General features: G+C 45.1%; 1 protein-coding gene and 1 long non-coding RNA gene across 10 annotated transcripts in view; both read left to right on the top strand.

The window, feature by feature from the left end:
* Positions 1-20,157, top strand: part of CHCHD6 (coiled-coil-helix-coiled-coil-helix domain containing 6) — a 169,327-nt gene that overhangs the window by 131,367 nt on the left and 17,803 nt on the right. For 3 of the 9 annotated variants that reach the window (XM_065552945.1, XM_065552940.1, XM_065552943.1), the window contains one exon: positions 7,579-9,222. The exons of 5 other annotated variants lie outside the window; for them this stretch is intronic. In XM_065552945.1, the coding sequence (XP_065409017.1) occupies positions 7,579-7,602 (24 nt within the window). In that variant the 3' untranslated portion in view covers positions 7,603-9,222. Of the gene's footprint in view, positions 1-7,578; positions 9,223-20,157 lie in introns of those variants that run through there. One more of the 9 variants, XM_024104984.3, reaches the window with a different exon arrangement.
* LOC135972841 (uncharacterized) lies at positions 9,600-14,666 on the top strand. The gene is made up of 2 exons (XR_010589400.1): positions 9,600-13,052; positions 13,993-14,666. It is a non-coding gene; the product is annotated as an uncharacterized LOC135972841 (long non-coding RNA).

The raw sequence follows: 20,157 nt of genomic DNA, 5'->3' as shown, positions 1-20,157 counted from the left end.
ACAAAACGTGAGGTGGTATGATTGGGTATGAGCAACCATCTGAATAGTCTTGCAAGGAACAGAGAGCTGATGGTTTTAAGGCTACTTTTAGTTTTGCTTGGTGTGGGTTGTCCAGTCAGATACTTCATGCCTGGGAAATGTAAGCACTTGGGACCAGCTGAATCCAGAGCAGCTGCTAATTCTAGCTGGCCTGAGCACCTTTTCCTGCTAATCAGCAGTATTTGTGGCTAGTTGTCAGCCAGATGTCAGTTTCTTGGTAGCTTGTTTTCACTGCTTACTGCCGAGGCAGGACAGTGAATGGGGGGAGGGGGGAGAGGGGGACTTCATAACCTGCTCATGTAGAGAATTAAAGGACCAGATTAATAGGAAAGAACATATCTGAGACAATTCACTCTTTTACATGGAGAATGCTTTCTGTCACCTCTGTCAGCTGAGAAGAGGTGTCCAATAAATACCCTTCAAAGACCTCCCAACCCTCTAGCAGGTACTCAGTGTAATTGGCAGGATGTAATACATGTGCACTGTGCCTGGAGAGACTTGACTCAGATCTGGATCACAAGGTTAATGAGTCTGGTCATCTTGGTCCAGTCCCCAATGGATATGAGTCCACTCAGCGCAGTGTGGCATGATTGACAGCCCCTCATTCAACAGCTGGATTTAATGGGAAGCTGGGAAGTGTTGTCATTGAAGATGGAGGCAAATCAGCAGAGCTGGGGGGCGGGGGTGGGGCTCAGGACTAGTATAGCTGCCGGTCAGAGTGAGGTGGATCATCTCTGTGAAACTTTCACAGAGCCTGTCACATTGCTGATGGGGCTGAAGTCTAACTCCACAAGGAGGAAAACAATTTAAAAATCCCCAGTAGGAAGCAGATCCATTTCGCTAACTCAGCTGGTATCCTCTACTGTGGCTTCTCTCAAAGCCTGCAAGATTCTGCTTCTATCTCTGTGGTGGAGGTGAATTGTGTTCCCTTTGTGGAACAAGTGCAGCCCCTTCACTGTAGTTTTGCCACCTAGCCCTGGAGCTTGATGCTGTACCTGATTCTATAAGGGAAGGCTGCTCTTCCCAACCCTAAATTTGACACTCCATCTTTGAGCCATCCTGCTGTTTGCTAGTGAATTTGAACAGTGAAATAGTGGCGAGGTGGCTACACTCAATAGATGGTGAAGCAGTGGAGAAAGAGATCATACAGCACAAATAAATGGGAGAAGTTGCATATCCCATTCACAAAGGAGTTAGACATGGCTATACATGGGACTAGCTCTGCTGTAGCAATGTGTCACCTTGCAGGAAACTTGTAACTGAATCTCAGACTGACCCAGCCTCTTGCTTCACGAACTGGCAGAGTGTGAGGTGGTGTGGGGAAGACATGTTTACCCTCTGGGGTGGCTGGTACTGGTGAGCTCCAAAGTGGGGTCCAGTCTTCCCCACGAGAAGGATGCTGGTTGTGATATGACCCCTGAAAGCAGGGGCTTAAAGCAGCAGAAGTAATGGAGGACCTGTGTAGCTTGCACTAGGTCACTTCTGCTCCATTGAAATGCCGTTAGATTAGAATTCAAGCCATGGGTGGTTTATGGACAGGCTATATTGTGTGTGGGGAAACCACTTATAAAATATAGGGTGCACTCTCTCGAAGGGAGAGTGCCCAGGCATTCACCACCATTCCAAGAATTTTGTCATTTAGAATGTTAAAGACAGCTGGAGACCTCAGTCCTGCTCTTGCTGCCCCTGCTGTCTCTTAGCACTTCATGTTCCTGATTTACCCATCTCTTTCCAGAGTCCATGCTCAATTTCTTCCCTTCCCTCTGTGTCTGCCTGCCCTTGTATTCCACCTGCCTTCTTCCACTCGGCTCCCTCTCTCCCCCTCCCTCCTCTCTTGTCCTCTGCTCTGTTCTTTCTTTGCTTTCCTTTCATTTTTAAATCTGAATTGGAGCTGACATCAAGATGCCTATTCTTTGTAGCACTGAATTGGCAGTTTGGAAAGAGGAGGCTGCAGTTTCCTTAGGGGGCAAGGCAGAGTTCAGTGCCTGTCTTACTTAAAATATACATTTCAACATGGCTGATCAGAGGAGCAGAAAAATCTCTAGGCTCTGAGTATTGGAGGCTCATAAGAACATAGAGCATGGGTCTGTATTCTTTGTGCCTCTTGCAGAACAAGGGTTCAGAAAGCTAAAAGGTGAAATTGCACAGTGGAAAGGAATAGAAGTGACTCTCAAAACAATGGTGAGGGAGACCCCTGGGAAAGAGGATGGGGGAGGGATGTGTGTGTAATCATCACACTTTTCTCCTTCTCTCCTCTTCCGTTTATACAGCGCATTTCAACCCTGAACAGTTCCCAAGGTGCTTTATATAATTATGCATCAACTTTAACCTTTACAAAATTCTGTTTCCCTTGGGCAAGTAAAAGATTAGTAGCTTATCATCCTAGTAAAGGAGGGTAAGTAGAGATGGTGAATTTCCAGTGCAGCTATATGTACAGGAAACCCTTCTCCCACCACTGAGATGCAGCCATCTGAAGGTTGAAGCAGAACAGCTGTTTAGCAACCCAGCTACTCTGCACAACAGCTTAGGACAGGAAGCGAAGGGTAGTATATTAAGTTGACACTACAGGAGTAATTTTAGTTAGGCTGAATGTAACTATCCAAATTGCAGTTTGGTAGGACACCGTGGTCCTGACTTCTGCAAAATGTGCCACGGGATCATTAATGGTCATTGGAGGTCAGGGCCTCAGGTTTATGAATGTTGGGACTTCCAACATCACGTTGCCTTTCTAGCACTTGGTTTAATGCCGATTCTGAGAGAAGAATCATAGAATATCAGGGTTGGAAGGGACCTCAAGAGGTCATCTAGTCCAACCCCCTGCTCAAAGCAGGACCAATTCCCAACTAAATCATCCCAGCCAGGGCTTTGTCAAGCTGGGCCTTAAAAACCTCCAAGGAAGGAGACTCCACCACCTCCCTAGGTAACGCATTCCAGTGCTTCACCACCTTCCTAGTGAAATAGTGTTTCCTAATATCCAACTTGGACCTCCCCCACTGCAACTTGAAACCATTGCTCCTTGTTCTGTCATCTGCCACCACTGAGAACAGCCGAGCTCCATCCTCTTTGGAACCCCCCTTCAGGTAGTTGAAGGCTGCTATCAAATCCCCCCTCATTCTTCTCTTCTGCAGACTAAACAGTCCCAGTTCCCTCAGCCTCTCCTCATAAGTCATGTGCTCCAGACCCCTAATCATTTTTGTTGCCCTCCGCTGGACTTTTTCCAATTTTTCCACATCCTTCTTGTAGTGTGGGGCCCAAAACTGGACACAGTATTCCAGATGAGGCCTCACCAATGTCGAATAAAGGGGAACGATCACGTTCCTCAATCTGCTGGCAGTGCCCCTACTTATACAGCCCAAAATGCTGTTAGCCTTCTTGGCAACAAGAGCACACTGTTGACTCATATCCAGCTTCTCGTCCACTGTGACCCCTAGGTCCTTTTCTGCAGAACTGCTACCTAGCCATTCGGTCCCTAGTCTGTAGCAGTGCATGGGATTCTTCCGTCCTAAGCGCAGGACTCTGCACTTGTCCTTGTTGAACCTCATCAGGTTTTTTTTGGCCCAATCCTCTAATTTGTCACTCTTTACTGGTCAAAGAATGCCACTCTTTACTGTCGCACCCTGGTGATCTCTCATACTCAAAGTGATCAAGCCTATCCCTGCTTAAGCTGTGATCACCTCAAATCTCCCGAAGTAAATTACAGGAATAGTTGCAGGATCTGTGCCAACCAATCTGCAAGTGTCATTGGCATGTAAGATGCCTGCCCATACACAGGAGGTGCACCAGCTCACTGCCCAGTAGAGAAGAGCAGAATCCTTGCCCAGAGTGGCCCAGTAAAACCAAGCACCAAGGCAGAGAGAAAATGAACGCGTGCACACAATGTAAGGAGTATTCTATAGAGGGACTCTAGCAGTGTTAAGGCAGAGGGTGCTTTGGGGGTGAGGAGGTCATCCTTCATGAAAACCGCTGTTTAAAAAGTTCCCAATATAAATACAAAGAAGTGGTTGCTACATATTTTCCACTCCTCCTCCCTCTCTAACACAGAGGAAGAGTCTGTGAAACCACAGTTTCCTTTGTGATTTGTCAGCGCAAAATGATCGGAAGAGCTGAAGTCTGGATTGGTTGGGTTGATGTTGCCTTCTGTTCTGATGCTGGCAGTTTTTGTCGAAGCATCAGGGCCTTGATTGATTAGGTATGTTCAGCTGCTGTTCTACTTACAATTTGTTCTGTATTTTTAGGAAGTTGTGCAGATGAAGTGGGTCGGGGAGAAGGAGAGGTAAATGCTGTCGAGTGTAGATGAATTGGCACATGCCATGCTGCGAATTCACCCTTTAGTTTCTACAGTATGTTTTTTCTTGTTTTTGTAACAAAAAGAAAGTTGAGTGGCAGAGGGGAATTTGGTGCACCTGAAAAGGAGGGTCTGATGGTCCTGGCAAGAGCCAAGCAATATTACAAGCTTCCCCAGCTCTGCTGATGTAGGTCATTCCTGACCTGCAGAACGCCTTGCTATTGGAGCTTTGAGCTCCCTATATAGTTTTCCCAATGTCCCTCTATCCTAATCAGTAGCACCCTCTGCTGTTCCAAACCTGGGTTCTCAACACAGCATTGCTGATTCACTGTGGTCCTGACCTGCTGTAATCTCTGTTCCCCACACTAGATCTCTCCTGAACAGCCTGCTAACTATTTCTCACTTGCTGTGTCTACAACATTTTTCTTAAAAATTGCACTCTGTTACCGGAGCAGCTTTAGTGCTCCGAGTAAGGCTAGACAACCGGATAGTAAAATTACCTGAGCCCTGTCCATCCCTATGCTCCCAATGTTGCTGCCTCTTGTGTGGAGCTGTGTCAGTGGTAGTGCAGAGATGGGGATTTTTTTTTTTTTTTTAAAATAATGCTAATGTAGACACGGTCACTGTTTGATCATTTTGTGATATGGATAAACCTCCAAAAAGGGTAGAGTAGGAGAAGACATGCCCATGGTCACTGTCACCTGTGTACTTGGGCTTTGAGTAGGGTGACCAGACAGCAAATGAGAAAAATCGGGACAGGGGGTGAGGGGTAATAGGCACCATATAAGACAAAGCCCCAAATATCGGGACTGTCCCTATAAAATCAGGACATCTGGTCACCCTAGCTTTGAGCCTAGGTCTCTAGAGGTAAGAAGCTGTTGTGTTAACCCTGCTACTGCATTGCTTGCCAAGTCTGAAAATCTAGGTACTTCACAGAAGCTGTTACTTGTTTGACCTTCATGCATGAAGCAGTTTCTCTTTAAAATGTTTTTTCCCCTTTATCAGTTATTCATTGAAGAGTGTCTTTGCATCTGTAGAATTTTGAAGGGTAGCTATTATTTTACCATTTTAATTTTCCCAGCTGTTCAAATAATAGTTTTAACCTTTCAGTGCCTGGAAAGCAGTGCTTTTCACATCTTTGTTGCTCTGCATTGTAATCCTTCAGCTTTATTTGATAACTTATGCACAGAAAGGCTATTTTCTTTCTCCCCTTCTCTAGAGGGTTATCCTGTGAGTTTCTCTCCAAGCCTCTGTGACAATGGTGTGGTCTGAAAATAGGGCTGGGTGCTAGGAACTTGTGAGTTCTAATACCAGCTCTGACACTAACTCACTGTGTGACCTTGACCAATCACTTATAGCCTGATTTTTTTCACAGGTGCTGAGTACTTGTAAGTCCCATTGAAACCAGCGTGAGTCATGTGGATGCTCATCACCTTTGAAAAATCAGGCCACTAGACTCTTTGGATAAGTTTCTCCATCTGTAGAATGGGAATAATGTCACCAGAAAATGGTTTGAGAAGATAATTAGTTAATATATGTAAAGTCATATGAAGTGCTCAAATACTATAGTCCCTCTCTAGTCCCCATCTATTACAGCCACCACACTGACTGCTGAGGACAAGACAGAACTCCCCTGTCAAAGCTGTCCACTAATCTGCCATAGGATGTTGCCAATTGATGGTTGTGAGGCAATCTAAACTAATGCAGAATTCCCAGCCTGTGCTGATCTTCCCAAGGCGGGCAGTACCTCCTGGGTCTCTTTTATGGCAGAGCAAGCAATGAGAGCAGCAATGTCTTCTTCTGAGTTTGTTTTCCTTTTAGCTTTTGTAGTAAGCATTGCATCTGTTGTCAGGACCTTGCCATGGGATGACAGAAAGTGGAATTTGAAAATTAAGTGACAATATCAGGGTATTTTGGACCCATTGCTGTATTCTCATTACATTTTTTTTCTTTCCTCTCACATGTTTAAGAGAAGTTCCAAGAGTGATTTATATTTCATCAAATTGAGCGTGAAATATCTGACTGCAAAACCTATCAATCTGATCCCATCTATCTCTATCCCTTTAATTAGGGAAGCCCTGCTGAAAAATGTACCCATCAGCTACTGAGAGATGGTGTAGTCCTGGACCCTTGACATAAATCTTGAGTTATCCAGGTGCCAAAATGCTGTCAGAACTGACAGATTTTAGAAAAATACACCCACAGGCAGAGTATTATCCATTATTCTAGTACTGAGCAGTGGGCAGTAAGGAAAATCAGCAGAGAATGTGTCTTTATCAACTTTAATTGGCTTTTCCTGTTGATAAAAATCAGTGTACCCGGCAAGGGACAGAGCCCATCCGGCAGTTTGATCTTTCTGTCCCAGAGCCAAAGGATTCAGTCTGTCTCCATTGACATGTGACATGGACTTGTCTTAGCACAACTCCTGGCAGTGAAGCAGACTCTACAGCCTACAAAGAGGCTGCCAGGCTGCGCTCGGTGAGTGACCATGTTAAACAAGCGTGAAGAATGAATTACTCTGTCTGGACGTGAGAAGTTGGATTTCATCTGCGCTCTAGTTGCTGGAAACTTGCTTCAGAGAGAAGCAAACTTAGTTTAACTTTTCTTCAGGCACTGGCTTGTTAAAGCTCCTGGATTATAACTGGACACTCTCCAAAGTTAAGGATCTGGTGAATGAAAATTCCAGTATAGGGTAAGATTTCACAGCTTTATAATAGCTACAAGTGAGGACTATCCTAGGGTCGTTTGGGTTGGAAGTGCTTCTTCTGGGTCATCTAATCCTGCATGCTATAGAAAGGGGTTGATATCTGCTTTGGATCTCTGCAGGGAAGGTGATTCTGCAGCCTCTCTCGGCAGCTTGTTCCATTGCCTCAACCGTTCTTACCAAATTTCTCTCGAGTCTTCCTTGTTTGTTGCAGCTTAAGTCGATTGCTACGAGCTTTACAAAAGCTTTTATTAGACTAAATAATACAGTAAAGTTAACCACAAATCCATTACTTGTTTTCTTCATGTTGACTTGTGAGTTTAATTGATCCCTTTATTTATGATCATAAAAATGAAAGACCAATTGATAATATCTTTAGCACTTGCCCACCCCTGAAAATCCTTGTGATTTCTCAGCATGTTTCTTCTGCTTTCTGTTCTGCTGGACGAGCCTCCTGTGTCCTATTGCATAACTATTGTAAAATACAAGCAAGACTATTCGCAAATAGGTACTGGCTTACTACATTAATCTACTTCTGCTGTTATTCTAGAAACTGCACCACATCCCACCATGACTTCGAGGGTCCCATGAGCCAAGCTGCAGGAGTCTGACCCTCTTAAACTTACTTACAGTGCTGGATACATGCTTCAACACTAATTTTTAAACTGATGCAAATGTCTCTAATCCAAATTAATGAAAGAATATTCAGCTCTTTGCATGTTCAAAACCTGTACCATAGGAAATCTCCATTCCCCTGAAATGGATTATTGTGATCTTTTAGTGTGTAAGCTCTTTGGAGCAGGGACTATCATTTTCTATAGGTTTGTATGGTGTTCAGCACAAAGGGGCCCTTGATCTGGTTAGCTTCTAGATGCTACAGCAGTATAAACACAAGATAATAATGTGACCGGCATATTGTGCACACTGGCTGAATGTATTGGCTGGATGTTTCTGGCACTGTGATCAGGAGTGAAATTGTAACTGCTAGTGTCTTAAGTATAAGTGAGTTTCAGAGTGAACAGATGTCTAAAATAAATGAGAGGGTGAGTAGTGAAGGCCATTCCTTTTCGTTCATATTCAACCTGTCTGTTTGCAGGCCCAACACGAGGTATATTGTCAGAGTTATTTGAAGCAAAAGGAAGACAAATACTTTACATTTTTGGAGCATACATACAAAATCCACGTGAATATCCTAAAACTTCAGAATGTGGTTTCTGGCCACCTTTCAGTTTGGGTAATTGCATTTTGCTAATCTAAATTGCCTCTACAGTTCCACCAGAAAGCAGTGTTCTTTATTTCCTGCCTTAACCTGTTGTGGTGTTGCTGTGTGCTGTCATGTGTCACTATAAGGCTACATTTCAACAATGGAAGATTTTATTTTGGTGTGTATAACCAGTAAAGGTGGTAGAGAAATACATAATTATTATGAAATATAAATAATTCTAATGGGCGTAAAAAACGGATGAAGGACCTCAGGGTTTGGGTTACCAACACTATCCCAGATAGTAAGACACTCTCTTTGTCTGGTGATGCTGTGTGATATCTCTTCATCTAGAGTAGTTGAAGGTGCCATCAGCTTCCTAGTATGCACGTTCTAGGCACTTACGCTCAATCATATGTTGGCAGGCCTTGTGGTGTAAATATGGACAGAAGGTGCCAGGGCCCTTGTCAGTCATTCTTTGAATGCCTGTCAGTATCTGCTTGGCCAGTTCCCTAGTTAGCTCTGTTTAAAAGAGGACTGCATTAATTTTTGTTTCTCTGAAGCCTTTTGCACTCTTTAATTGAGCTCTGTGAGCTGTTGTCTGCACGGCGCTTCATGATTTTTGTCTTGCCAGGGGCTCTGTGAGTATGTATTGTATTGTAGGAATGAGCTCCTTACACTGCAGGTGCTGGAAGAGGAGCAAGCCACATACAGTGAGACAATGTCTCCAGGGATAATGAAAACAAGATGGCACAGGGGATTGTGGGAACGGGAGTCAGGATAGCTGCCTTGAGCATCATCTTTTAATAAAACAGTTATTTATAGATCAGCTGAGACTTTGTAGAGTAGATTGTTAAATTAATATTTACATACTAGCTTCATTGTTTTTCCCTGAAAATCTCATTTGCATTATTGCTTGGACTGAAATGCAGCTTCCTGTTCTCCAGGCACACACATGTGCTCAATAAAAGAGACCACGGTATGAATCTGAAAGCCATTACTTCCTGCCTTATAGTACCTCACCTCCCGATGGTAGCGTTTTCCCTTCTCTTTGTGTGTCTGTCATTGCTCTCTGAAGGAATGGCTCACAAAACCCTCTTTGGTTCCCAAACACCCAGGACACTCCTCATGAACTGATCTCACTGGAGAGAGATATGAAACATTTCTGCATTCCTAATTAATCTCTGCCTCTTGGAGAGAGACTTGAATTGTTGATGGATTGTGGATAATTTAGTAACTGATAGACAAATGAGATGTATGAATGGTGGTAACTTAAACCAGGTGCAAAATCCTCCCCCTTCCCCTTCCCTATTTGCATCTGTTTGAACGTGTTCTGTTGTAAAGGCTTTTGTTTCTTTATACCTTTTTAGCACCAGTGAACCAGCAGCAAGAATAATCACTTCTCACTGAACATAGCAGGCTTCACACCTGGATGAGGAGTTTAAACCTCTTTGTGTGTTTCAAGAGGGAAGAGTTCTTTAGCTGTTAGATTCGTGGCTCTGCCTTACACTCATTAGATGTCTTGAGCCAGACATTAAACTTCTCTGTTTGCCCATATCTAGATGGGTAGATATTACCTACCTACTTGGTAGGCCTATTGAGATTGACCGGATGTCTGGAAAGTGCTTTGAGTTCCTTAGATGAAAAGCGTTATTGAAGTGCAAGATATTTACATTATCTTTTCATAAAACTGATCAGGGTTCAGATTCACCTCTGTATGTCTTGTCATCTTACCTCAAAGCCATTTAGACACTTGGACTGCACAGACACTGAAACATTTACACACAACCCCTCAAAGGTACTAACAGCAGAGGCTGAAGTGTAGATAGGGCTCAGATGGTTTTACCACCATGTCTTCTAACCTTAAAGCAGGGTTAGGTGACATAGTGATAGAAATGCCTGAGACCTGACCAACTACAGCAGAGGTAGGCAACCTATGGCACACGTGCTGATGGTGGCAGGCTCTGTATTTTAATTTAATTTTAAATGAAGTTTCTTAAACATTTAAAAAACCTTATTTACTTTACATACAACAATAGTTTAGTTATATATTATAGACTTATAGAAAGAGACCTTCTAAAAACATTAAAATGTATGACTGGCACGCGAAACCTTAAATCAGAGTGGAATAAATGAAGTCTCTGCACACCACTTTTGAAAAGTTGCTGACCCCTGAACTACAGTCTCTGCTAACAGTGGAACTGCACTGGTAGTGTATGTTCTCGCTATGCGTGTGTTTAGGAGTTGTCATTGTCCCTCAGTCACCCAACTGAGAAAGAAATAGGACATGGAGAGGGGGAGAGATCCACTCAATTGTGAAGCTCCCTTGGTGTGGTGCTTTGTTGCTGGCTTCAGATAATGTCCTTTCACCAGTTTACCAGTGGCTAGGGAAGGACCATACAGCTTCTTGACGTCATCTTTGCAAGAGTATAGGAGGCTCTAGTGTGAATTCAGGATACTGGGGGCAATGCGGTTGGAATAAGCAGTAGAGGAAGCCTCTTTTTGAAAGAATGGAAGGTCTCCACAGCAGTAAAGCGCTGCCATGACCCATCACTGAGTTGGTTTTTTGACTGCTGTTCTCTAATGGGTCAGGCACTGGGTCTCTCACTTTGCTGATGGGTCATTCATTAACCCAAGTTGCATGCTGCCATAAGCCTGTGTGTGTCTCCATGCAGATTCCTGTGTAAAGCACAGTCACGGTAGTTCTTTTTCACTTTGCTTTTCCTGTCTCTTAAGCTGAATTGTGTCGGGAGGGTGAGCGTGATGCAAGGTGCGTAATAAATTGGTGGATAGAAGTATTGGAGAGGTTAGTGAGTGGGAGAGGTCTTGAGATGCCCAAGCAGTGCAGCTGTTAAGGAGGCATAAATGTGTAGTGTCACATCTGTTTAACTACAAGACAGAACTTCCATCATGAAGATCAGTCAGATACTAAAAAGAGGAGGACTCTGCTTGATGTGATTTCACTCTCCTCTCCCACATCTGTGAGAGAGGGGCATATAAATTATATACTGATGAGGAAGGATTGTCTTGTGGGTAAGGCACAAGCTTGGGTGTCAGGAGACATGGTGTCAAAGCCAGGAATAGACCCTAATTCACTATGTGACCCTAGGCGAGTCAGTTTCCTCTCTGTGCCTCAGTTTCCCTATATGTAAAAATAGATATTTTGCTCTCTCCTGTCTGTTCCTCTTTTGGCATCTTTAACATACCTATCACTGTGGTGTCTAGGCACTGATACTTCACAATGGGACGATGATAATTTATTAAAATTCGTAAAGGTTTATAAGATCCTTGGAAATTAGGCATGAGGGAAAGGCAGTGTATTAGCATGAATACTGTTAAGTGAACATACTGAACCTTTTTCAGGCTATCCTGTGCCACCAGGAAAACCACAGCCCTTAGAAATATTTATAAGTAGCTCTTCATATGGTTGGGGCAACTCCTGGAGCCCTGGTCTATACTCCACTTCTGAATAGATTTCCCTAGAGGATGGTATTTTAAGGGTTAACATGGACCACAAGAGGAGGAGCAGGACAGCCAGCTAAATGATACAGCTCGCTGCAACTTGGTTTGCGGTGAGAGCTTGAGGTGGGAGGAGAGGATGCTATAGCCGAACCCCAGGAAGGATGGATACAGGTTCCTTGTATTTTCTGAGTCCAATGGCTGTGCTCATGATCTTTGCTCTATCTTATCTATCACTTTAACTTTCCCACTGACTGAAGACTGCATCTGAAGTTGGTGTTTTGAGCTCAACCACATTTTCCTGTAACATATTGATATTCGGGGGGAAGGGAAAGTGGATTCCTACAAAATTTCAAGGTCACCTCCTTGAGAGCTGATAGCATTAACACATCACATCCATAGATACACAGGTACTGAGGCTCAGGCTCGGTCACTGTTCCTCACAAACACACTCAGGGCTTGGCTACACTTGCGAGGTAGAGCGCATTCAGGCAGCCCTGGGCGTCCTAACTCCTGACACGTTCACACTGACAAGGCACGTAGAGTGCCTGGACTCTGTGGGTGGAGCGCTCCTGGTAATCCACCTCCACGAGAAGCATAACGCTTGCTGCACCGCATAACGCGGTTGGAGCGCCGCGGCGCCAGTGTGGACGCCCTGGTCTATTAATGCGCTCTGATTGGCCTCCAGAAGTGTCCCACATTGCCTGTTCTAGCCATTCTGGTCATCACTTTGAACTCTACTGCCCTGCCCTCAGGTGACCAACTGTCAGACCCACCCTTTAAATTATCTGGGAATTTTGAAAATCCCCTTCCTGTTTGCTCAGCGAGGCGTGGAGTGCTCTCAGCGAATCTTTCCAGGTGACCATGCCTCCATGCGCCAGGCGATCCCCAGTATGGAGCAATGGCGAGGTCCCGAACCTCATCAGTGTTTAGGGGAAGGAAGCTGTCCAGTCCCAGCTGCGCTCCAGCCATAGGAATTACAATACCTTTGGGCAGATATCAGGGGACATAATGGAAAGGGGCAGTGCATCCCGAAGTGAAGGAGCTGCGGAATGCCTATTGGAAAGCGCGCAAGGCAAACTGCCACTCTGGTGCTGCCCCCGTGACCTGCCATTTCTACAAAGAGCTGGATACAATACTTGGGGGTGACCCCACCTCCACTCCAAAGACCACCATGGACACTTCAGAGCCCAGTTCAACAAGGCAGGAGGAGGAGGAAAGCAGGAGCAAGGGTGCTGAGGAGGAGGGAGACAGCCCGGTATCCCTAGATGCATGCAGCCAGGAGCTGTTTTCAAGCCAGCAGGAAGGTAGCCAGTCGCAGCAGCTGATGCTTTGGGAAGACCAAACACCAGAGGAGGTGCCCGGTAAGCGGCTTTTATTTTGGGAAGGAAGTTATTCGGTGCGGGTTCTTGGGGCGAGGAGGGTTAGGGCTGCGTGCATGCCTAGATGCGGAATAGGGCGTTGATGTGCTCTCTCACATCGTGGTAATTGGCCTCTGTGATCTCTTCAAAGGTCTCATGCAGAAGCTACTGTGCCCCTTGTCCTAGTAAGGCTAACATGTCCGTGCCACTGTGCCGTGACAGGTGGAGGGACCATTGCTGCACACACAGGCAAGCTGCTTATGGGCCAGGGTGGAAGCTGTATTGTAGTAGAAGACCCTCCCTTGCTTCCCAGGTCACCCTCAGCAGCGAGATATCTTCCAGGACGAACTCATCCTGTGGAAAATGTGGGGACAGTGTTCAGTATAGGGGCCCCCTGCATCTGTTGGCTCTCCCCAAGGCACAGAACCCCAGAGGACAGTACGGCTGTGAAACAATCAGTCCCCCTTGCTCCTGTGCTTACTCACCATTTTGGGGCTCCTGTGGGCAGGGCTGGCTTTAGGCCAATTCCCCCGAATTGGGCCCCGCGCCTGCGCCTAAGAGGGCCCTGCGCCCTAAAGAAGAGAGCCTAACTTAGGCGCCCTTTTAATTTTTACTCGCCCGGCGGTGCTCCGGGACTTCGGTGGCAGGTCCTTCACTCGCTCCAGGTCTTCAGTGGCGGGTCCTTCAGTGCCACGGAAGACCCAGAGCGAAGACCCGGAGCGCCGCCGGGTGAGTCATCCCTGCCGGGGCCTCGTCGAAACGATTCGAATCGGGCCCCGCCCTTCCTAAAGCTGGCCCTGTCTGTGGGTTATGTGCGCTCGCTTTGGGACGGGCAATTTCTGCTATTGTGTACACTGTGCTTGTCTTTAAGTATGGCCGAATCATTGCTCTGTCTGGTGTGAACAATGATGCCTCTGTTAAGTGTTGCATTTTGGCTTTACAGATGCAACTTTGAGATCCCAGCCGTCCTTGTTATCAACGGCCAAAAGACTCCAAAGAATCAGGAAGCATCCGCGAAGAAGCAAAGAGGACATGCTGCATGAAGTCATGCAGTAGCCCCTTAATGAAAATCAAAAAGTGCAGGAGTGGAGGGAGAGTGAAAGGAGGGTCCGCCAGCAGAATGCGGATTGTTGGCACCAAAGCACAGAGCAGCTGCTAAGCATCATGGAGTGCTAAGCGGACTTGATACAGGCACTCGTAGCAATGCAGGCAGAGTACTTCCGCGCCCGCTCCCCCCTGCAGCCCTTGTCCCAAAACTCTTTCCCTTGTGCCACCATGTCACTGCCAACCCACTTTCCCCAACATCTGGGTTCTAATCGCCACCAGCTGCCTCCAACACCTGTAGCTTCACCACCTAGCCGTGCAAACTACGACCCTTACCCACTGCACTCAACCCCCATCACCATGCATTTTAGCCAGCCTGAAGTGCAGCACTCATTGCATGGCCCTCCAGACAGGAAGGCTGAGTATGATAACCGGACATACACAAATCTGTGATTGTCCCATTCCCCACCCCACCCCTTTCCCTTATCCCACACAGCACAGATGTATCATGCCCTTTCTGTTTCCCAAGCAGTTGTGTTGCTTGTCAGTAAATGAATTTTTTGGCTTTGAAAACATTCTTTATTATTGCATTAAATAAAAAATACCATAGCCCAGGAAAGCAACCGGCACTGCAAGTCAGTGCATCGTACGTAGCAAACACAGATTCCTACTAACATTGGAACCACTGCACTTCACTCCCGTGCAGGTACCAAACATTAGTGGTGGCTTTCAGCCTCAAATTTCTCCCTCAAGGCATCCCTAATCCTTGCAGCCCTGTGCTGGGCCCCTCTAATAGCCCTGCTCTCTGGCTGTTCAAATTCAGCCTCCAGCTGTTGAATCTCCAAGGTCCATGCCTGACTGAATCTTTCACCCTTCCCTTCACAAATGTTATGGAGGGTACAACAAGCGGATATAACCGTGGGGATGTTGTCATCAGCCAGGTCCGGCTTCCCATACAGACAGCGCCAGCGCCCTTTAAACGTCCAAAAGCACACTCCACAGTCTTTCTGCACTGACTCGGCCTGTTGTTGCTGCTGTCAAGGCTCCCTGTGTAGGGTTTCATGAGCCATGACATTAAAGAGTAAATGGGGTCTCCAAGGATCACAATGGGCATTTCGACTTCCCCTACGGTGATCTTCTGGTCTGGGAAGAAAGTCCTGGCTTGCATCTTCCTGAACAGACCTGTGTTCCGAAAGATGCACCTTTCCGGACCAGCCTGCGTTAATGTCAATGAAATGCCCACGGTGATCCACCAGCTCCTGGAGAACCATAGAGAAATACTCCTTTCAATTTATGTACTTGGAGGCTAGGTGGGCTGGTGCCAGAATTGGAATATGCGTCCCATCTATCGCCCCTCCACAGTTAGGGAACCCCATTTGTGCAAAGCCAGCCACAATGTCATGCACATTACGCAGAGTCATGGTTCTTCTGAGCAGGATGCGATTAATGGCCCTGCAAACTTGCATCAACACGATTCCAACGGTCGACTTTCCCACTCCAAACTGGTTAGCGACTGATCAGTAGCTGCCTGGAGTTGCCAGCTTCCAGATTGCAATAGCCACCTGCTTCTCCACGGGTAGGGCAGCTCTCAATCTCGTGTCCTTGCGCCGCAGGGTGGGGGTGAGCTCCTCACACAGTCTCATGAAAGTGGCTTTTCTCATCCGAAAGTTCTGCAGTCACTGCTCATCATCCCAGATGAGAATATGACATGAGTCTACCCCAAAGATTCAAAAACCAGAAGGCAAATGAAAAGGATACCAAATGTATTTAAAATAATCTTATGATTTGAGTGGGATGGAGGGCTGACTTATAATTTTTTTAATACTTGGGGTGGGCAATACAGCACACTCTGGAGGGGGGGAATGTACGTACACCACATACACACAGAGCAGTGATGTCAACTGCAAACATTCAGAAATCATGGGCCTGCTGCAAAAACTCACAAGAACACCAGATTTTAAAATCTCATTTGCATTCCTGTTTTTGACCCGTTAGGGGGACACATTTTTTCTTTGCAGCCATTGAGGGTCAAATCCTCTTTCATATGGAAGTGAAAACTGAGATTCTCATGGAATAAAGCCCCAAGTGCTGGAGTAATGTTGAGAAAAATCCCTATAACACCAAATATCATGAAACTTCGGATAAAATCATAAGAACTGGCAACACTGCACATACGTGTAGTCATGCACATTCACACAGGGATGAACATTCATACTCAGGCTTCTCAATAGAACTTCAGAGATGCACAGCTGGACTCACAGGTCCATATGCACACTTCCCAATAATCCTACAGAGAGGCACAGACAGACTCACAGGTGAGCGTCCACGTGCATTCACACAGGTTTCTCAGTGCGACACAGAGGCACACGTACCTGCAATCTCTGATGGTACACACTCACACCCCTCCGTTGCCCATGCAGAGGCATACGTGCAGTCAGACTCCCACAACATAAAGGTTTCCAGTAAAGCTGAAACTCAACAGCATTGTTTTCCCAATCACTGGCAAATGCACAGAGTCATTGTGTTGTCCTGAAAGCCGTGGTGCTTTATTTTCTGCAGGCTGAATGGCAGCTGTGGGTAATAATAACCCAAGATTTAAAAAGCCAACATTATAGGGGCATTTACAACCCACCGGGAGAGTGAAATCTCAGCGAGGCTAAGCTCTGTCTCTAGTGATCCTTCATTTTTCCTGCTTGATAAGGAAATGATGAGCAGCTGTAGAGAAATGGCCACCGCAGCGCACATGAAAGGGGAGCAGGTTGTCTGTTCAAACACCACAGTAAGTGGAGTGGGACAAATGGAATAGCTCTCTGCAAATTAAACGACCCGCTTGTCCTCTTTGTGCTGCGTGGGCTGGCTTTGGGTTTTTTCTTTTTTCCCTATTATTATTTTATCTGCAGATAGATGAAAAGCAGAGACTGGCTGGTTTCAGTGCAGTCACCTTCAGTCTCCATAATTCTGTGCCTCATGCTGAGACCCCCCTGGTCGTGGCTGTCCTTGCTTGGCCAAGGAGATCACCAGTGAAAACCATTTGTGCACCCACCCACCCAAATATATGGTAGGAATGTAGCTCTTGCTGTATTAAAACACCAAATTGACACTTAATGTGGGTTGGTTCCTGCCTTTCGCATAGGTTCTCCTGGTCCATGTACAGAAGCAGCCATAAGTACCGTGGTGAACTTAAACACTATGGCACAGGAAATGTTTTCTTAGTGTTTTTCATAGTGTTACCAGTCGTACAGCATAGATCAGCACCTTACTTAATTCAGATCCCAAGTTACCTCTGTCCCCACCGATGCCCGAGTGACCACATTGTCAAAACCTGTGTGGAAACTTTTTTGCAAACTTTATCCATTTGAAAGGAAAATTCCAAGTGTTAACAGAAGTCGGATCATTCATGACAAGAGCAAATCACTCACATTTGGAATTGTCTTATACATAGTAAAATCAAATGGAAAACTGCCATATTGATGGTGTGATGCAGAGTAGGTTTGAGGGAATCCAGATGAGACTCACGGGAAAGCTCAGGCTTCCAATACTATGAGTTAATTATTAAAAATGTCTCTGTTTAAGTTAACAATAATTCATTTGGCTTTATTTAGTAGTGGCTTAGCAAGTCTTGAATGACTATAACAGGGTATATTTTAAAACTGTATAGCTTTTTAAACTTTTTGAAAGTCCTCGCTTTTCCATGAATTCATGTGGCAGCTGCATTTCCTAGACTAAACAGGAAGGGTCTGTACATGGCTATTTCCACTCGGACACCATTCATAATTATGGCAATAGTGAAACATTGATAGCTATTCTAAACACTGTGTTGAAAAAAAATCCTGTTTTAATAAGAGTATATTCTTCCCTAGCTATAGTTAATCACTATAGTTTTCCTTTTCTAAAAAATAACTCATTCAAGATTCTTGCTTTGCTTGAGGTAGGCAGTGTGATATGGTTACAGTAAGAATTGGGACCTAGGATGCCAGTGTTTTGTTCCTACCTCTGGGATGGAGTGTGATGTACTGGTTAGAGTAGGGAGCCAGAGTCCAGGGGTTCTGTTCTAGGCTCAGCCTCGCACTCATGTTTCCATGGACAAATTACTTGATCTGTCCCTGCCTCTATTTCTGCATCTGTAATATAGGGTTATTACTAGAGCTGGGTGAAATTTTTTGATAAATAATTTCACTCAAAAATGCATTTTTTCAGTGCACCAAAGCTATTTGGGTCAACTTCGATGAATAGTGTAGTCTGACAAAAAAAATTAGGATTTTTTTCTAAGTCAGAACAAACCATTTTGACTCTTGAAATTAAGATTAATTTTGACCATTCTGAAATGAAACATTTCTAGTTTTTGCTTCAAAACTTTTGTTTAGAAATTTAGCTAATTAAAGATTAAAACAAAACCCAAAGAAAACAAACCCAACCCCTCTCCCAAAATGAAACAAAAAACTGGGTCAAACAAAACATTTTGTTTGAGTGAAAATTAAATCTTTGTGGGGGTTTTGTTGTTGTTGTAATGAAAAAGATCAGTTTCAGTTCAAACTGAACTGATTTTTAATTTTTTTTTGCAGCCCCTGAACTGAAAAGTCAGTTTGCTCTGTTTTCATTATAGCACATATCTCAGGGTTTTATGAGCCTCAATTAATATTTGTATGTTCTTTGAGATCCTCTTCTGAAAGGCTCTACAGGAAAGCAAAATAGTTTGGATGGTTTGTTTTGCCTAGAGGAAATTGCTCATGAAAGCTAAGTAGGGATATGTACAGTCTGCACGAACACAAAAGGTGTGTAAATCTTGATTGTGTACCTCTCTTCCCTGTCTCCTCTCTGTTACATTGTTTTTCTTGGATTATAAAATGTTCAGGTTGCTAACTGGGTGTTCCTGTGTATTTGTACAAGCTCATGGCTTCAATCCTTGTGCTATCATGATGCAAATATTAAATAATTTTGTTTAAATGTGTAGGCCTTGTGGAAAGAGGATAAGTAGGTAGCTACAGGTAAAGAATGGTTAGGGAGGGGTGAGGAAAGGATTCAGCTGAAGCATGAAGCCTGTTCTTTGCCAGAGCCTTTACATCCGAAGCATTGATGTATTCCCAGTTGACAGCTCCCTCATCCCCTCCTCTCTCTCTTCCCCCTCGGGGGCTCCTGTTTCGGGATGAGTTGGTTCCAAACAGACAATACTTTTCTGCAGATAAAAGGACACCCAAGCAGCTGTGCTGGTATCTATCACAAACAGACATGCTCCACAGTGAGAGAAATTACAAGACGCGACCAGCACCATTCGTCAAAAATTAAAACACCCTCGGCCTGAGCTGTGTCCACAAGACACCCACGTAGCATATTTATAAAATGTTGCTTTCTTTTCCAGCTTCTTATGCATTTTAAACTGTTTTAGTTAAACACCCCACCTCAGGTCCTGTTTGTAAAAGCTGGTTTTAGATGGCAGCAGGTCTCCACTCTATGTATCTCGGGTTAGAAGTTTGCAGCGATGGAAAGGGGAGATGATCATTTAAGCAGCCCTAGTGTCTTATCCCAGCCGCCTCCATCTCATTAACCATGGGAAATGTCACATTCCAACCTGAGGAGGAGAGAGTTTCTGGAGAAATACTGCTTTTTTTAAGGATTTTAATCTTGGAAATGGGCTTGGATCTGACTTGGATAGGAGGAGGCAATAAGTGGAGAAACATCCTCATTTCCCAGGGTCGTTGCTGCTCTCCCTTCATTTGTTAGTGCTCCATTCAGAGTTATAGCACAGTGTATGCAATGATGTTTAATAGCATTGGGTGTGTTGGATAAAAATGGTCAGCTATACAAAACCATTTTGCTGCAATGTTAAGGAATAATGACAACTGTGTGTATGTGGCTGTAGCGAAGCGATGACTCACTGGCACGGTGCCTCCTGCTGGTCATCCTGGGAATTAGCTCTCCAGCTCCGGCGCACCCTCTGCTGGCCGATGTCCCACTTGTTGCTAGCCCCCCATGTCCCTCCCGAACCCCGGTGCTCCTGTACCTTCGATGCTGCCCCCTGGCAGTACCCCCACTCTCTGGGTCTCCCCAACCAAGGGAACCCCAACCC

Source organism: Chrysemys picta, chromosome 7 (assembly GCF_011386835.1).
Source record: "Chrysemys picta bellii isolate R12L10 chromosome 7, ASM1138683v2, whole genome shotgun sequence".
Lineage (NCBI taxonomy): Eukaryota > Metazoa > Chordata > Testudines > Emydidae > Chrysemys > Chrysemys picta.
The sequence above is the reverse complement of the archived record's forward strand: the minus strand, read 5'-3'. Positions and strand labels throughout refer to the sequence as shown.